We start from the raw sequence: 16,424 nt of genomic DNA on the forward strand, positions 1-16,424 counted from the left end.
ATTTGGTTCCACAGTTGATTTTTACATCATATGGTTTGTTTGGGTATGAGCAATTCTCTTAAATGTCCAAAGCCATTTTTATGTTATTGTCTTACTTTAGACAAGGTGATTAGGGAGAATATACGCACAAAAGCTTACTTAACTCAACAGCTGGTAGTTACAGGAAGCGGTAACTTGGTTTTCTTTTCCTTTCTGTTGAGTTCTGTTAGTGTAGCATGAGCATTTCCCTTTTTACCAGAGAAGGAGGATTTGTTCGGCCTGGTGAAGCTTCAGAAGGAAGGTGTTTAACGAAATTGGTATTGTTAAATATTTCACGACTCGAGGAACAGGATACAATGAGCTTCCGAGGAAAGGTCTTTAAACGGGAGGCCAGTGAATTTCGGAAGAAGAGACGAACAGTGAGGAGAATAAATCAAGAAGAAATCCACAGATTTACCTCTGTAGGTATCCACGTGTCAATGTTTGTTTTTCGTCTTTTCTTCAATACTTAAAAAAGAGAGCTCGGTCCTGGGGTGGTGTTCTAACATAGGCTGTGGGCACGGTCCCAGACAGAACAGAATATTCCCTTTGGCTCATGAATATCCTCTTTTACTTACATCATTATTTTTGAATTACTCGTATCATTGTTTTAAAACATATGGAGAGAGGATTGAAATGGCTAAACAATTACTAGAATATTTTCATTTTTAAGGAAAAGCCTACAATGACCTCTATTAAGACTTTGACCAATGACTTGTATGGAATTGTGGTTTGTTTTTTTTTTTTTTAAATTACTGCTCTATTTTGATCACATATCACTCATTTGTTTTAAAATCCTGAGAACAGTCCAAATTATGAAAGAAAGCATAAATAAATATTTGATTAAATGAGCCAAGTAAGAAAGTAAAAAACAAAACAAAACAAAAAAAAACTAATAGGTTTCAAGGGTTAAAACAGTTGGGTTTGTTTATGGCTAAAAATGTTTCTGCCTGATTATTGTTTGCAAAGAAAATGAGTGCTCTGGAAATGTGTACTTATTATGGAATTCTAGATTTCTATCTGTAAGAGCTACCACTGTTGAATGTCAGAGCCTGTTGCCGGAGTGCATCTGTGACCCACACATGGAACGCGGAAGGCCCACTTTGTATGATAAATGGCCACGGCACATGACCAGGCAGCTCTTTTTACAGAATGTTCTTTTACAAAGTAGTTCAGGGTTTTTGCTTGCTTTCTTCAGGGTAAGGGTTCTCGACCTCGCCACTATTGCCTTCTTGGATCCGAGATTTCTTTCTTGTTCCAGGCTTCCCTGGGCGTTGTGAGATGATGGTTAACGACATCCCTATTCTCTACCCACTGGTTGCGAACACTCCTCAATTGTGACAATCAAAAATGTGTCCAGACATTGTCAGATATCCCCTTGGGCAAGGAGGGTGATCGTCCTGGTTGAGAACCCCTGCTCTAGGGGTAAAAATATTTTTTGTTCATATAATCGTCTTTAATCTAGAAACGGAGCAGCTTTAAAAAACATTACATAGGTGATGATGTAACGATTATTTATGAATAGTCATTTAATGCATATGAATAATCAAATTAATAGTCACTTAACCCTTGATAGGCCCAAATCAGGTGCCAAATATGTCTCCAGTAATAGTGGTTCTCTTTATATTTACCATCTATTTGGTAGTCATTTAACATGAATAGCATTTATCAGAGGTCTGGCTCATAGCATTGGCGACGTGTTGTTGTTCGATCGGTTTCTGTCTCTGTGTCTCTGTAGTGCATGTCTCCCGTTGAGAAACACGGGCAAATGAGCCTTTCCACCTTGTTCCCATATCTCTCTACCCAGTGTTTCATAACTGGAATGTGCAGAGTCCTGAACCCAACCTCTGGGTCACCATGGGGACCCCGAGGGTCCCCAGCTGTGTCTTGTCTACTGGCCCCCCAGTAAACATCATCAGTTTTTTACTTTTAGCCTGTGAAAGAGGATAAGTGTTTGAAAAGCTTATTTGGTTTGGGATTCGTTTAACCTTCAGAACAGTCCAAAAACTATACTTTCCCAGTTGCCTTTCGCTCGGTGGAATTCAGAAGTTCCGTGGACGATGCTACTGTGAGGGTGACTTCCTGTGACCGCTAGGAGATGACATACTGGAGAAGAACATGTCTATCTCACGCAGACCACCCATACAGCTTGGCAATAGGACAGTCCCCAGGGTCTTACCATATAATGAAGCTAATCACTCTAGGAATGATATTAATTGAATTCGAAGGCATTGCTACTAAGCACTATGGGAAAAGCAGCCTGTAAGGACAGAGTTCTCCCACAGCAGTTAGTAGCTGTGCATTCACATTTAATTAAGATCATTCATACAGTGATTAGCTTTCTTCGGTGGAAGGCACTGGGGACTTCCTGCTAGCTACCGCCACCAGCCTTGGTCTTCCTGAGATAGGCTATCTCCTTTTACAGAGTGTCTCTTCTGTTGACTGGGGTGTTTCTCAATCCATCCTGAAGTCTCATTCCCAGATGTCGTTTTTATTTTTGGAAAAAAGAATCCAAAGAAGTGAAGCACGTGATTAGATAGGGGGTCGGTCATTCTGTCCGACCGTCTCACCTACTCTCCGTAGGACCTTGAGTAGATTACAGAAATTACCCTCAACCTCGGTTTACTCTGCCCCAAGATGTTCGTCACAATACCTGTCTATCGTAAGATTGCTTATTGGATTTCAGTTTGACCATGTGCCTTCTGAACGTGATGTGAACACCGTAAAAAGTGGGGAGTAACCGTGTCACGTCTGTCGTATTAAGAAAACCAAGTAAAGTACTTCCATTTCCAAGGGCAAGGGAAGAGGGATTATAATCGTAGTGAGAATGCCTTTTCAGTGACTGTGTATTTACAGCCACTGGACTATATAGGTGACTCCTTCCTCCTGGGGGCCTTGCACAAAGATGAAAGGTGACAGAGCCACTCAGTAGACAAGATGGGCATTCAGGGTCCCAGATCGCTCTATGCATTGCTGGACCCTGCCTTAGGAACGTCTTGTGTTTTTTTTTTTTCCCCACCCGTGCACTAATGCACACAAAGCCACATTGGACTTTCCACAGCATGATTATCTAAGCTTTCTAAAAGCTAAACCAGTATCTCTAGACAAGCTTCAGAGACAGTTTTGATCGGTGATAAGGAAGAAGCAATTCAAGTGACAAAAGGCCCAACACGTGAAGACATGGCCTGAGGTTATCTCAGAGAATAAAAAAAAAAAAACTTTCTTTTGAATTTTTTGGATATACTCATATTGTAGTGAAAGGAGAAATAATGACTGCTCTGGATAATTATGATAGGTTATCTGTTTTTAGAATGGTCATGTAGATTTCGAATGCCACAAACCTTTTCCTGCTCTAAGGCAGATTTAGAAATGGTTTCATTTCACAGTAATCTAGAATACTTCACCAGAACACTGTGACTTCCTAAAACGCACACAACCCAGACTTGGTACTCTCAGGACACAGACCGACAGTTGTGTTTATTTTGTTTTCTTCAGATGCTGTTCGAAGCTGTTTATCTAACTCTGTTGGAATTTTTAACTGTTTTGGAAGTTTCCCTCATTAATCCTGTTTTCAAGTGTACTGGCTAAGAGATGGCGTCACATATTTTAATCCACTTGTCACAGTCAATATACTGTATGAGAGCAACTGCATTATGAGAGAAGTTCAAGGAAAAGGAAACCTCTTTGTTAGATTGTCAAGTAGAGCTACTTCTGTTGATTTTTCTAGTGCGTATGGTACTCTGTAGTTGTTTTTTTAAACTGCCTTTCTACTTTTATTTATTTATTTTTTTAACCAAATCATTCGGTGTGATCTCTGGTACATCGGAAGTCAATAAAAAGATCACTTCCTCCCTAAATCGCATGTCCTAATTCGGAAAGATTAAATACACGATTAAGTTGAATTAGTATATCAATCATCTGCACAGTCAGGAAAAAAAAAAATGAAAAATTCATTTAAATAAATGTGTGTTGTTATTTTTAAGTTATTACTGGTTTGTGGGTCATGAATCGACAGGATTTGAGACTATTTGGAGAACTTTGGATACACATGAAAATCCTTGCTCTCTTTCGTAATAGCCTATTAGCACTTCCAATAGAAAATTGAAAACTGTTGGGGCACCTGGGTGGCTCAGTCGGTTAAGCGTCTGACTTCAGCTCAGGTCATGATCATGATCTTGTGGTTCATGAATTCTAGCCCTGCTTTGGGCTCTGTGTTGACAGCTCAGAGCTTGGAGCCTGTTTCGGATACTGTCTCCCTCTCTCTGCTCCTCCCCTGCTCATGTTTCTCTCTCTTTCTCTCTCTCTCTCTCTCTCAAAAATAAACAAATATTTAAAAAATTGAAAGCTGTAGAAAGATAATATAATCTGAACATCTTTAACATATCTCTCACACACATCATTTTATATAAAGTATTGCGCTATATATATAGTCTTTTAAGTGCATTTTTAATCTATTTTTCCATGTTTATGTGAACAGCCTTTCTCCCTGGTCATCTGTACCTCCTTCTTACTGCTACTCCTTGTTCCATACAGACATTCACAATTACCTGTTTGAGCTATTTCATAATGAGCCAATTAGCTGAAAGGAAGCACAGGCAAGGGTCCCAGGATTAATGCGCGAGGGTAACAAACAATGAAATAGGACTGAATCCGGGTTCAAACAATGGAAAGTAGGGCTAAGAGCTATAAATGGACAGTTGAAGAAAGCAAAAAAGCTGGAGTAATGGGTGGGGGGATCTGAATTCAATCCAGGCCATGGAAATAGAGACGTGTATATTGAAACTTGATTTAACCCAACAGTCTGGGCAGGGGACTCTGAGTGTGGCTGTAGCAACAGGGTGTACTTAGCCAGGTAGCTGCAGAGAAGACGCTTCCAAAATGGACTCAGGAAAGGTACCTTCCACTTAAGCAAGAATGAACTTAGTTTCCTCAAGACTGACTGTCAAGAGAAGGGGAAGAGACAAAGCAGAGAAGAACTGCCAACCTGGCAGAGTCATTTCCATGATGACACCCTTTATTACCTCTGAGCAGGAGGTGGACCATTTGTCCGGGAGGGAGTAGGGCACAATGGACAGAAAGCGCCATGATCCCAACAGATCTTTTTATTCCCCAGATGGTGGTTGTGGCCCAAAACTTTTGGAATCTGGAGATTCTCTCAGTTAGTGGCAATTTCCATTGGATTTGTGACACAAACATTAGCTAGCATTCTCTATACACTGCCTTAATATACCTTTCATTTTCTATTCTCCATCCTCCTTACCCTCTTGTAAATATTTTTCTGTCCTCTTCCCTAAGGTGCCCAGTGACTTCACCTTGTCGCAGCTCACAAAGGGAGCAGAAATCATACTCAAAACTATAGCTGTATTTCAGCAGCCTCCCTCCGAGAGAGGGGGGTGGGGGGCAGAGGGGGAAGCTATTGCGTTTCCTCTTCCTGCAGCACTGTGACTGGTGGCGTAGAGAGAATCAGGTTTTTGACACTGAGCTGGGTTGCAATTCCAGTTCATCACTCAGCCTGCTGACCCAAGTCCTCAGAATCCCAAGTTTCTGCATCTGTACAAAAAAGCAGTGATGATCTCTTCTAGGCTTTATAGGGATGTTCAGTGAGAGAAAGTGTTAAATACTCTCACGGTCCTGGGTGATAGGGCATATGACCCTAGCGAGGCCCATTCAGCACTTCCCTCTAGAACTCTGAATCTTGAGTGGAGAGATGCCAGGATCCCACACGACTGACCTTCAGTTGCAAACGTTGAGACTCACCAAGACCGTTCCTAATAGGGGTGGGGAGAGAAGTCCACAGAGGGAAATAAAATGCTAGTACAAAAAAGAAATCAGGGCAGGTGTCGTCTGGGCCAAAAAACAACAAATGCCCACTATGCATATTCAATCTCAAGTAGCCAAAAGTAAGAAAAGAAATAAAAGAAGGAGCTGACTGTCATTATTGGAGAGATCTATTGAAAATATAAGATGCATGTTGTTGACAAAACCATTTACATTCTTGTATGTGTGTGTGGCATGTATGTGTTTATGTATATATGCGCACACACACACACACACACACACACACACTCCTCGTGCTCAACCCAAAAGTTCATTTGTGTGGCTGTTAACGTTCTAAAATAGTGTCAGAGTTTAAGCCAGTGGAAGCCATCATGACAGATTTCACGTGAATTAATCTAAAATTCCCAGCAGTTGGCTCTAAGGCATTAATTTCTCTGGTATCAGGCAGACTTGTAATTGGGTTGTGATGTATTTTTAATGATATTTATTATCTTTCAAGTGTTTCTAGAAAACTAAATGAGACATGTAATTAAATTTGATTTAGATCTTTTTGGATCTTTTCTACTTCTTTACAAGCCCCCGTGTTAGATGGAGAAGCAAACACTCTTTTTTTTTTTTTTTTTTTTTTTGTCATTTGTTATACAAAGCTGTGTGAATTTTGATGTGCTGCTAAGAGGTATATCTGGTCAAATTTCCTTAAAAAGAAAATAAGCCTGTGAAGGTCTGGTTTCAGTTTGAAAGTACACCTTAAATCATAGTTCCTATAAATCTCATTTGTGTCCTCGGTTTTCCTAATAACATTAAGAGTTAACAAAATGGAATATTCTGATTTTTCGAACTGTAATGTTTCTGTTGAATATGATGACTTACCTTCCTTTATATTTGCAAAGGACTTTATAATTTACCAACTTTAACCTGCTTCGTTTCACTGAAATGGACCGAGACATTTAAAGAGTTACTACTGGTTGATTTCTTCTGAGATCTGTGTCCGTTTTTGTTACCAAGGGAACCATTTCCAAATTCAGCTTAATCTGAGCTTGCCCAGCTGTACAATTCTTAACTTTGATTTAGCTAGTGTTTTTCCATTCTCATGAAACTGTGTACTTCAAGGCAGAGCGAAGGTTAAAGGGTCAGCATAAGATGGCTTATTCCTTACTTAATCATTTCCTTTTTGGTAAGAAAAGCTAGTCTTGTTTTCTGAAGCTCAAACATTTGAGAGGTTGTCCAGTGAAACTCCCTTTGATGAAAGGCTGAATTAAATCTGTCACACGACCACAGGCTGACAGCTGTGGCCATGGATACAGCTGTATGGGTTCTTTCCAATTCTGTCATTTATTTTAAACACAAATAGTGTGGAAGTTGGTTCCATTCCAGTTGTACGAAGGCCAGAGGGTCCTGGATTAAGTTAAGGTCTAAAGAATCCATGTGTCATTTGTATTTTTATTTCCTCTAAGAAATTTAATCAGTTATCTGGATAATGCTTGAATTAGTTAACAGCTGTGTTGCTTCTAATTTGTTTTGGAGATCTTGAGATTGGAATTCTTTTTAGGGTTTCTTTGAAAACCCTGTGGATCCTCCATGTCAGTTATTTGTTTGTCTGTATGCCAAGATGTGAAGAGGATGTTTAAATAATTGGCATCTCATGCCTCCTATATTGGTCCTGAAGTAAATATCAATTTTTATTTGTTTGTTTTCCTGGATCATTAGCCAAAATGAATGGTTTTGTAAGGTGAAGAAGACACTCAGCTATCAATTAATTCTGGAATGAATATTCAAATTAGAATAAATGTTCAGATATCTGGCAAGGACAAGGCTGATTGGGGAAGATTAAGAAAGTCCCAACTAGCATCACGGAGGGCAAGTGTGTCACAGAAAGATTATAAAGGTTCTCCAAGGTAGGGGGAAAATCTTTTTTTCATAATAATGTTTCCTGGAAAGATCAGATTTTTCTGAAAAGGAGAACCACGGGAAACTAGTTCAGATCAACAAACTAGAGTGACCTCAACGGTGAGTAGCGAGTCTTGGCTCCCTAATTACACTTGAAATTTAGAGCACAAATCTGTGACCTCCCAAAATGAAGGATCCTAAATCCCATTAACCACTTTCCCTGATTAGGTCTTAGTGATCTTGTTTACTTCCAGTACTGATAAACTTGACCTGCATGAATGTAGGTGAGACCTACAGAAAGACATCCTATATCTCCAACTTGATTGTCTCTACGTATGAGTTTAATACTAAACTAATCTTAAATTTAATCTTTTTTTTTTAATTCAGAAGTATAAATATATAAAAATGTTTTCTAGGCTGTTTCTCAAGGTAGAATTTGAGGCAGAATTTCATAGTCACTTTATTTGCTGACGTACTTGATTAGGTAGATTTCCTTCCTTTTTTCTTTGCAGGGTACAGCAGCCTGACTTGATTCAGGCAATTCACAGTGTAGATGCTGCCCTTTTTTAAAAAAAATGTCAGTGTTTTCCTTATGTTATTAGTTCTTTTGTTTCCACAGAATAGCTAGCTATTAAGTTTTTTTTTTTTTAAAGGAAATTTAGATAAAAAATACAGAAGCATGTACCATAGTTTCTGGGTACATGAGGAATTTAGTGTAATGGATTTAATTGGTTGGATTGACTTGGTTTTGGTATATGCTTTTGGGTAAAACATGTAGGGTAATTTCAGTGCTTTTCAAAGACAGATCTATATTTGTCTGGCATTCGGTCGTTCACTTAATACCCTCTCATACTTCATGTCCTTGATCCTTATAATAACACTGCTATAAACAGGAAGTCGCCCTTTGACTCCTTTAAATCAGCTTCAGTCAGTCTCAACGTAAGTACCTTGTCCCACTTACACAGCTGGTAGATAAAAGACTGTGGCCCTCCAACTACAGATTCTGACTTCTCATCATTTGCTGTAACGACCAATGCACAGAGGTGTTTAAGGAACTTAGCAGATGTCTGTGGTTCCCTCCAGAGCTCAAAATACTTTTCATTAATACATTGCTAATTGTTCTCCTTTTTTGCTGACAGTAGATTCTAGGACCACATACATAATCTGTAATTATTTTCCCCAGTCCTCTTTCCCCAGTGTTTTATATGTCTTTTTTTTTTAGTTACTTGAGGCTGTTACTGGTTGAACCTCCATGCAAAGTTCCTGCTACGATTTTTGAGGTTTTCTCTCTGGTATGTCTTCAAAGGGTGAACAGTTTTAAAATCAAACAATTCCCCAGTGTTTCCATGAAGGCATGGTAGCTTTGAAAGACCAAGTTCATTTTTTCACCGTGATGAAAGCAATACACGTTCATTGTAGAAAATTTGGAAAATGTGAGAAATCAAAATAGCAAATACCTAAATGTCATAACCCATCCCAATATAATAACTGATCATATATAGACCTATATCTCTAATCTGCTTTCTTTAAATTTTTTAGATCTTATGCAGATTAAAATTAAGTTTAAATTCAATTCCTCTCTACTCCTGAAACCAATACTGCTCTGTATGTTAACTACCTAGAATTGAAACAAAAATTAAAAAGAAAAAGAGAAACAGGCAGAATTCCATGAAAAATAAAATGAATGAGGGAAACAAAATTTAAGATTGTATCTTCAAAGCACTTAGAATATACCATTTAAGCACTTTTGAAAAAAAATAATAAAATAAACAATAATTAATACATTTAAACTCTGGTGTGCAATATTTATTCTCATTTTTATTTAACAATAATACATAAGCGATTTTGCTTGTTATTACAAACTTCCAAAAACTCAGTTGGAATGAGCGTGTATTGTTTCCTAGAATGGATGTGCCATAATTTCATTGTAACTCCTTATCCTCAATGATTTACTGTTTCCCATTTTTATTTATTTTTTTAAATGTTTGTTTATTTATTTTTCAATATATGAAATTTATTGTCAAATTGGTTTCCATACAACACCCAGTGCTCATCCCAAAAGGTGCCCTCCTCAATACCCATCACCCATTTTTAGCTGGCCTTGTCCTTCAGGCCTTACTATCCCTTAGAGGTCTAAATATTTTGGATTCAAACTTTCGTATTGTAGTATGCATGCGTCTTGAACAATCGTCTCTCCTTTTGCGGCAAATCTCACCATCTTGGACATCTTGATCACGGACCCCACCCTCCTATTCCCCACCCCCCCACCCCCCCCACCCCCCCACCCAGGCAAAAGCCAATCATATGCAAAACATTGTTACTATCCTTACTAAAGAATTGAAGAGTTACAAGGAGGAAACCGTGGCAGATATTGCACAATCATTCATTAGTGTGTTTTAACCCACATCCTATTTCCAGTGTCCTTCCCCAAGCCCATTAGAGCAGTAAGCCTCTCTCCACTGCACACAAGTCTGAAAAATACCAATCGTTGTTTCTGAGCAGGAACTCCAGTGTCTTCACTTTGGGGATACAGCCTCCATCATCCTGCCTTCCTTTCTTATCCCTCCTGGATTAAGGTGAATATATTTTCTCCATGCCGTTACGAAGATAATACTGCAAAGACACCGTTTTATAAATCTTGGCTTATATGTGGAGTTATTTCTTAAAAACATAGTCTCAAGAACAGAAATTCCTGGGTGAAAAGATACAAACTTATTGACTCAACAGATATTTACTGAACGCCTCCTATTTGCTCTCTGTACACATTCAATTTACAAGGCAAGTGCTTTAAATTCATGACTAGTGAAAATGTAAACTCACAGACTTTATCTACTTCACACTTACGTAATTAGTACTGTGGGTGTGATGCTATTCTAAAGCATAACTATATTACCTCATTTAATCCTACAATGTAGTTCCTACTAAGATATCCATTTTGCAGTTTATAAACTAAGGTACAGAGATTCTTTTTTTTTAATCCAAGTTAGTTAACATATAGTGTAATAATGAGTCATGACTCACATATAACTCCCAGTGCTTATCCCAAGTGCCCTCCCTAATGCCCATCACCCATTTAGCCCATCGCCCCACCTAACATCCCTCCAGTAGCCCTCAGTTTGCTCTGTACTTAAGAGTCTCTTATGGTTTGCCTCCCTTTGTTTTTATCTTATTTTTCCTTCCCTTCCCCTGTGTTCATTTGTTTTGTTTCTTAAATTCCACATATGAGTGAAATCATATGATATTTGTTTCTCTGACTGACTCATTTCACTTAGTATAATACACTCTAGTTCTACCCACATTGATGCAAATGGCAAGATTTTGTTCTTTTTGATCACCTAGTCGTACTCCACTGTGTGTGTGTGTGTGTGTGTGTGTGTGTGTGTGTGTGTGTGTGTGTGTATACCATATTTTCTTTCCCCATTCATCAGTTGATGGACATTTGGACTCTTTCCACAATTTGGCTATTGTCGACAGTGCTGCTATAAACTTTGGAGTGCATGTGCCCCTTCGAATCAGCATTTTTGTATCCTTTGGATAAATACCTAGTAGTGCAATTACTGGGTCACAGGGGAGTTCTATTTTTACTTTTTTGAGGGACCTCCATACTGTTTTCCAGAGTGGCTGCACCAGTTTGCATTCCCACCAGCGGTGCACAGGGTTCCCCTTTCTCCACATCCTCACCAACATCCGTTGTCTCCTGAGTTGTTAATTTTAGCCATTCTGACAGGTGTGAGGTGGTAACTCATCCTGGTTTTGATTTATATTTCCCTCATGATGAGTGATGTTGAGCATCTGTTCATATGTCTGTTAGCCATCTGGTTGTCTTCTTTGGAAAAATGTCTATTCGTGTCTTTTGCCCATTTCTTCACTGGATTATTTGGTTTTGGGGTGTTGAGTTTGGTAAGTTCTTTATATATTTTGGAGACTAACCCTTTATCTGATATGTCGTATGAAATATCTTCTCCCATACTGTCAGTTGCCTTGTAGTTTTATGGATTGTTTCCCTCACTGCACAGCACAGAGATTGTAATTAACATGCCCGACATTGCATACCCATAAGCAGAATTCCAGACAGAACCCCAGGAATTCTGGTTCCAGAGTGCATGTTACCCTCTCTGCTCATCTCAGCATAGAACACCTGTAATCACACTCTACCTTTTGCTTTGGACTCTGTAAAACAAGGCTGGCTAGTCTAGGTTGTTTCTTAGTTAGATTGTACTTCTATTCTGGAGAAAAGGCTAGGTTGGTAACTTAGTCATTTAACTTTTCATTGTTGCATGCTTCAAATGCTTAGGTCTTCGGTGTCATTTTTCACCCATGTAATTTTGAATTATAATTACAAAATTAATTCAGATCCTTGCAACAGTGTACTGTGCTCTTGAAACTTGCATCTTTAACTAAGGCATGGCCAGTCTGCTTTCCAAGCAAATTAAACGGCTCTTGACAGCCTTGGCTATTACTAAGATGGCAGGTTTACCAACTCCAAGGCTTAGATACCGTGTTGGCATTCCATGAGAACTGGTGGAATAAGAAGAGGAAAAGAGAGCATTTGTGTTTGCGACAGGAGCCCGTTCTTCTGCAGTGAAGTTGAATTGGAGGCGAGCTGTGGATTTGGGGAAGTAGATCAAACAAATCTCTCAATACGTAGGAGAAGAACAGGCCCTATTACCACTGTGGCATAACACCAGCCCTGTTGCATAATAACAGATACTGCTGGGTGCCTTTTCCCATGCCTGGAGCGATTGTAGAACAGCTAATGAAATTCATTAGTCATTTGAGAGAGAGTAAGAGTAAAAAGCACTATAAAAATCCAATCCAATTCAGGGCAATCTTGGCACATGCCTTAGCCCAGTTGGTGCATTTCCAAAAGAAGGAGGCACATTAAATTCAGGAGGGACAACCCAACTGTTCTAAAGCTATAAATCAATGCTACTCAGTTCTCATTTGCACTCAACGTCTCTGCACGGAGCAGTAGTGAGAAATTAACTGATTCCACCATCCTCAAATACATCTGTCTCTTTGACCATAACACTGAACAGACAGCTGTCTTGCTCCAGAGAAAACTGTGGTCCCATGACCTGGATCCTGACCATCGCAGATGCGTAAAGCATTCATGCCAAGCATCAGCAAATCCCAAGCCCTAGGTGCTACGGAATATATCATTGTGATTTTCATTTTTAGACCTCATATCCACAAAATTAAGAAACACCGGATGTCTCGAATGCTGCCCATTGACTGACACATTCCCTGGAAAGACAGAGCTTTCCTAATGTATCCACCGGAAGTAACAAAGGGAATGCATTATTTGAAGCAGCTCTGTTGGGTTTTGCAGCCCCCAAATAACCTCAAAATAACTTCAGTGCAACATTTCTACAGGAAAGGCTTGATAAATGTCATTCATTGATTGGCTGACATACCATAGCCTGAAATGCATTAATAAAAATATACCTGCCAACAGATGTTTGCAGGCTACACCTTTTATTGGGTACCTCAAGGGAAGTTTGGGATTTCGTCTTTCTATGGTTTTATTAATACCCTGTGACTTGTGAGCTCTGATTTTCCCATTGTACTCATTTAGGTGGGGCTAATTCTAGGTGGAGCGTGGGCCCCTAGGGAGACATCTTCTTTAATGGTCTTCTTGTCTCCAGCTTATTTATTAATGCTCAAGTTTGCAACTAAGGGAGATAACATTAAAAGGATGGTGAGAACAGGATTGTAAAAGCCTCCGAAAACATCTTATGCCATTTGCTTTTAAACCCATAATTTGCAACACGCACAAAGCCACACTCTCACCGTCTTGTTCATGTCTATGTGAGGAACGGGAGCAGAGAGAAAGTATTAGTAACCACATCACGGGCTGTTGGTATATGAGCACTGAAAGGCGTCAGCACGCTTAAGCTGGAGATCCAGTGACAGAAGGGGACATAACCAACCAAATCTGTGGTTCACTTGCTACACATTTCATGCATAAACACAATATTAAAAGAAGGAGAAAAAGAGGTTCCCAAATCAGCCATGTGTCTCAGACTTGAAGGCCTGAGGGAGCAGTTGGTAATGCAACGTGTGACATTACAGGGTAAGAGGTAGTAGGTGAGGAGCACTGAGGTCTATAGCTGAACTGGAGTGAATTGCGGCTACTTGAAGATGTTCGAAGCCAACTAAAAATAAACTAAAATAAGGCCAGATCTAACATCTGGAGCCAGCATGTGCCTCTTGAGCTATCCATTTGTGATTCTTGGGCTTAACCTTGGCCTGGGAAACTAGGGAGATGGAACTTAAAATAAGTCTACATAGAATAATCATGTCAAAAGGCAGAAAATTCTAGAAGGAGCTTTTTGGGGTTCTTTGGGGTTTTTTTAATTACCCAAATCACACCATAACATCTCTGTGTCTTCTGCTTCAAAACAGTGAACATTTCACACAGGTCTTTCACTAAAGAGGTTGTGTCAGATGACTAACCATCTTTTCTCCAAATATCACAGGGAGTCCTGTGTTTTTATTTGCTAAATCTGGTGATCTTACTTGAAGACCCTTCCAGAGAGAATATTCACCTTGCATCATCCTCAGTTTACTTAAGCATCTGTAAAATGGGTTTCTTTCATTTTGTTTCAATGCAGGAAGTACATGGAAATCCTTGTTGGTGGCCCACTGGGTCACATCTTGTTTTGGTTTTGTTTCTATTTGGAAAAAACACTGCTATTTTGAGGAGCCAATTAGCAATTACTAAAATGTTGGTGGAAGTTTCTAGGACCTTACCAGCGGAGATCTTCCAAAGAAGGCCTTAGAAATCAAAGCTAAATCTTTGTGCTTTGCAGACTGGGAAGGGGTAAGGTTGGCAGGAAACTGTCGATGTCATTGACATGATAGAGGGAAAAAACTGTTCTCCATTTATGACATTCCCTTTAGTATCTAGATTTCACGGTGACCCCTCCAGCTTCCAAGAGCCCCGTAAATAATCCCAAAGGTCATCCTTTTTCATTTAAGTTGCATGAATATTTCATTGAAGAGCTAGGGAACTCAAGACTGTGTCTTTGGTTTTCTGCTTTATCATGTTTTATTCTTTATTTGGGGACCTATTTTTCTCATGGTTTTGGAGTAAACACATCAACCCTGTAACAAAATAGCCACACCTTCCCCCACTGGTGTTGGTCACTTGGTGGAATAAGCAGTTTCTTTGAAGGAGGTGTCTTTCCTCCCGGTTTCAGGATTTTAATGTAGTGCGATTATCTGGCTGTTTTTTCAGACTCTTCTCCACTTTCACCACACTACGCCCTTAATAGTTGTGTCGCTCAGTTCTGTTAGAGAATCACCCAGCTTCTCTCTGTTGTGGCAAAGAGGCTCCGAGCCAAGCAATTAATCCTGACACAGGATCCAGGCCGCAGTAACAACGAAGACAGCCCATGATACTTTGCTTGCTAATAGGGAGCCAACATTTTAAAATAGAGCCAGGTAAACCTCACAAGGAAAGATCTAATTCAGCAAAACAGATGATGATCATAATACTGTAGCAAGTAGGCAGAGCACCTTTCTTCAAATAGACAAAGAGAAAATTTACATAATTCAGTGGATGTGTTTGGCTGACTCCAGTGAGCTTTGGGGGCTCCGTGCGAACAGCTTGAGTTACTGAGCAAGACGTCAAGTATTTCAGGGTCTTCTCATATTATTTCAGATCTGGAAATGATAGTCATGTGGCTTTGCCCTAAATGCTTGGGGTCCCTGTGACTCCATTGGAAGGACTGCATGATGTCAAAACCTTGGTAATACTAAGAACTGAAATCCAACCGGGCACTGAGAACAAGCAAGATTATGTGTGTCCGTGGTTAATACCCTATTTTCCTTTTCCACAGCAGGAAAAGCCCAAACTTCTCGAGCCTTTGGATTATGAAACCGTCATTGAAGAACTTGAAAAGACCTATCGGAATGATCCCCTTCGAGATCTCCTGTTCTTCCCCAGTGACGACTTTTCAGTAAGCATTATCTTTTCAAGGCATCTAAGTTCGGGGAGGGGCCCACAGAATGATCGAAGACCGTCCCAAGCTGGGTCACTGTCCTCCCTTATAGATTCAAGGTGCAGAGCACTTCTTCCTGTGGCTATCCTACGTCACAGTCACTGCAGTGGGAAGCCACATCGATGAGAGAGGTGGTACCACGGTGGCCTTTTGAGACAGGAGATGCACAGAATGCTGCCTGGTTCCAGGCGGTACTGGTATCCCTGCCAATGTCTGGGTTTCTAGCTGCTACCTTACCTGGCCTCAGAGAGCACTTCCTCCTTCCCCCCTTTCTGACCGAAAGCTTCCGAGCAACTGAAACCAACCAATGGCAGAGGTAGGAATCTTCTCGGCACAAAACTTGCAGTTCTTAAAAATCACCCTTCACCTTGGCTGTCCTTTTGTAAGGAAATGTTGAGGCTTGTGTGCAGAGAAAGGTAGGCAGCACATGTTCATGGAAAGATTTAGGATCTGAGGACAATGCCCACCGGCACATGGAATGCTCCTGAAGGTGGGAGAGAGAATGAATAAAAAGGCAGTCCCCCTAGGAGTCAGACACACGCACAGTAAAATGACAGCTGATGAGCACCCGTGTGTCTTTGGCACTCTCTCTGTGGTCTTCTTAAACATTTTTAAATTGTTAGTAAATATCTGTGTAAGCAAAGATCTCAGCGGGCAGATGGTAACCTTCTTCCTAGAAGAAAGGTAGCCGGAGACATCACAAATGAACATCTTGAAGCCGATGAAAAGGCA

General features: G+C 40.0%; 1 protein-coding gene across 11 annotated transcripts in view; it reads left to right on the forward strand.

The window, feature by feature from the left end:
• The window catches only part of DOCK10 (dedicator of cytokinesis 10), a 266,571-nt gene that overhangs the window by 96,722 nt on the left and 153,425 nt on the right, over positions 1-16,424 (forward strand). For 4 of the 11 annotated variants that reach the window (XM_078450830.2, XM_078450832.2, XM_078450837.2 and 1 more), the window contains exons 1-2: positions 120-440; positions 15,531-15,650. In XM_078450830.2, coding sequence (XP_078306956.1) covers positions 216-440; positions 15,531-15,650 — 345 coding nt within the window. In that variant the 5' untranslated portion in view covers positions 120-215. Of the gene's footprint in view, positions 1-119; positions 441-15,530; positions 15,651-16,424 lie in introns of those variants that run through there. The other 7 variants (XM_078450838.2, XM_078450840.2, XM_078450834.2 and 4 more) reach the window with 3 other exon arrangements.

Source organism: Panthera onca, chromosome C1, assembly GCF_046562875.1.
Source record: "Panthera onca isolate mPanOnc1 chromosome C1, mPanOnc1 haplotype 2, whole genome shotgun sequence".
Classification (NCBI taxonomy): domain Eukaryota; kingdom Metazoa; phylum Chordata; class Mammalia; order Carnivora; family Felidae; genus Panthera; species Panthera onca.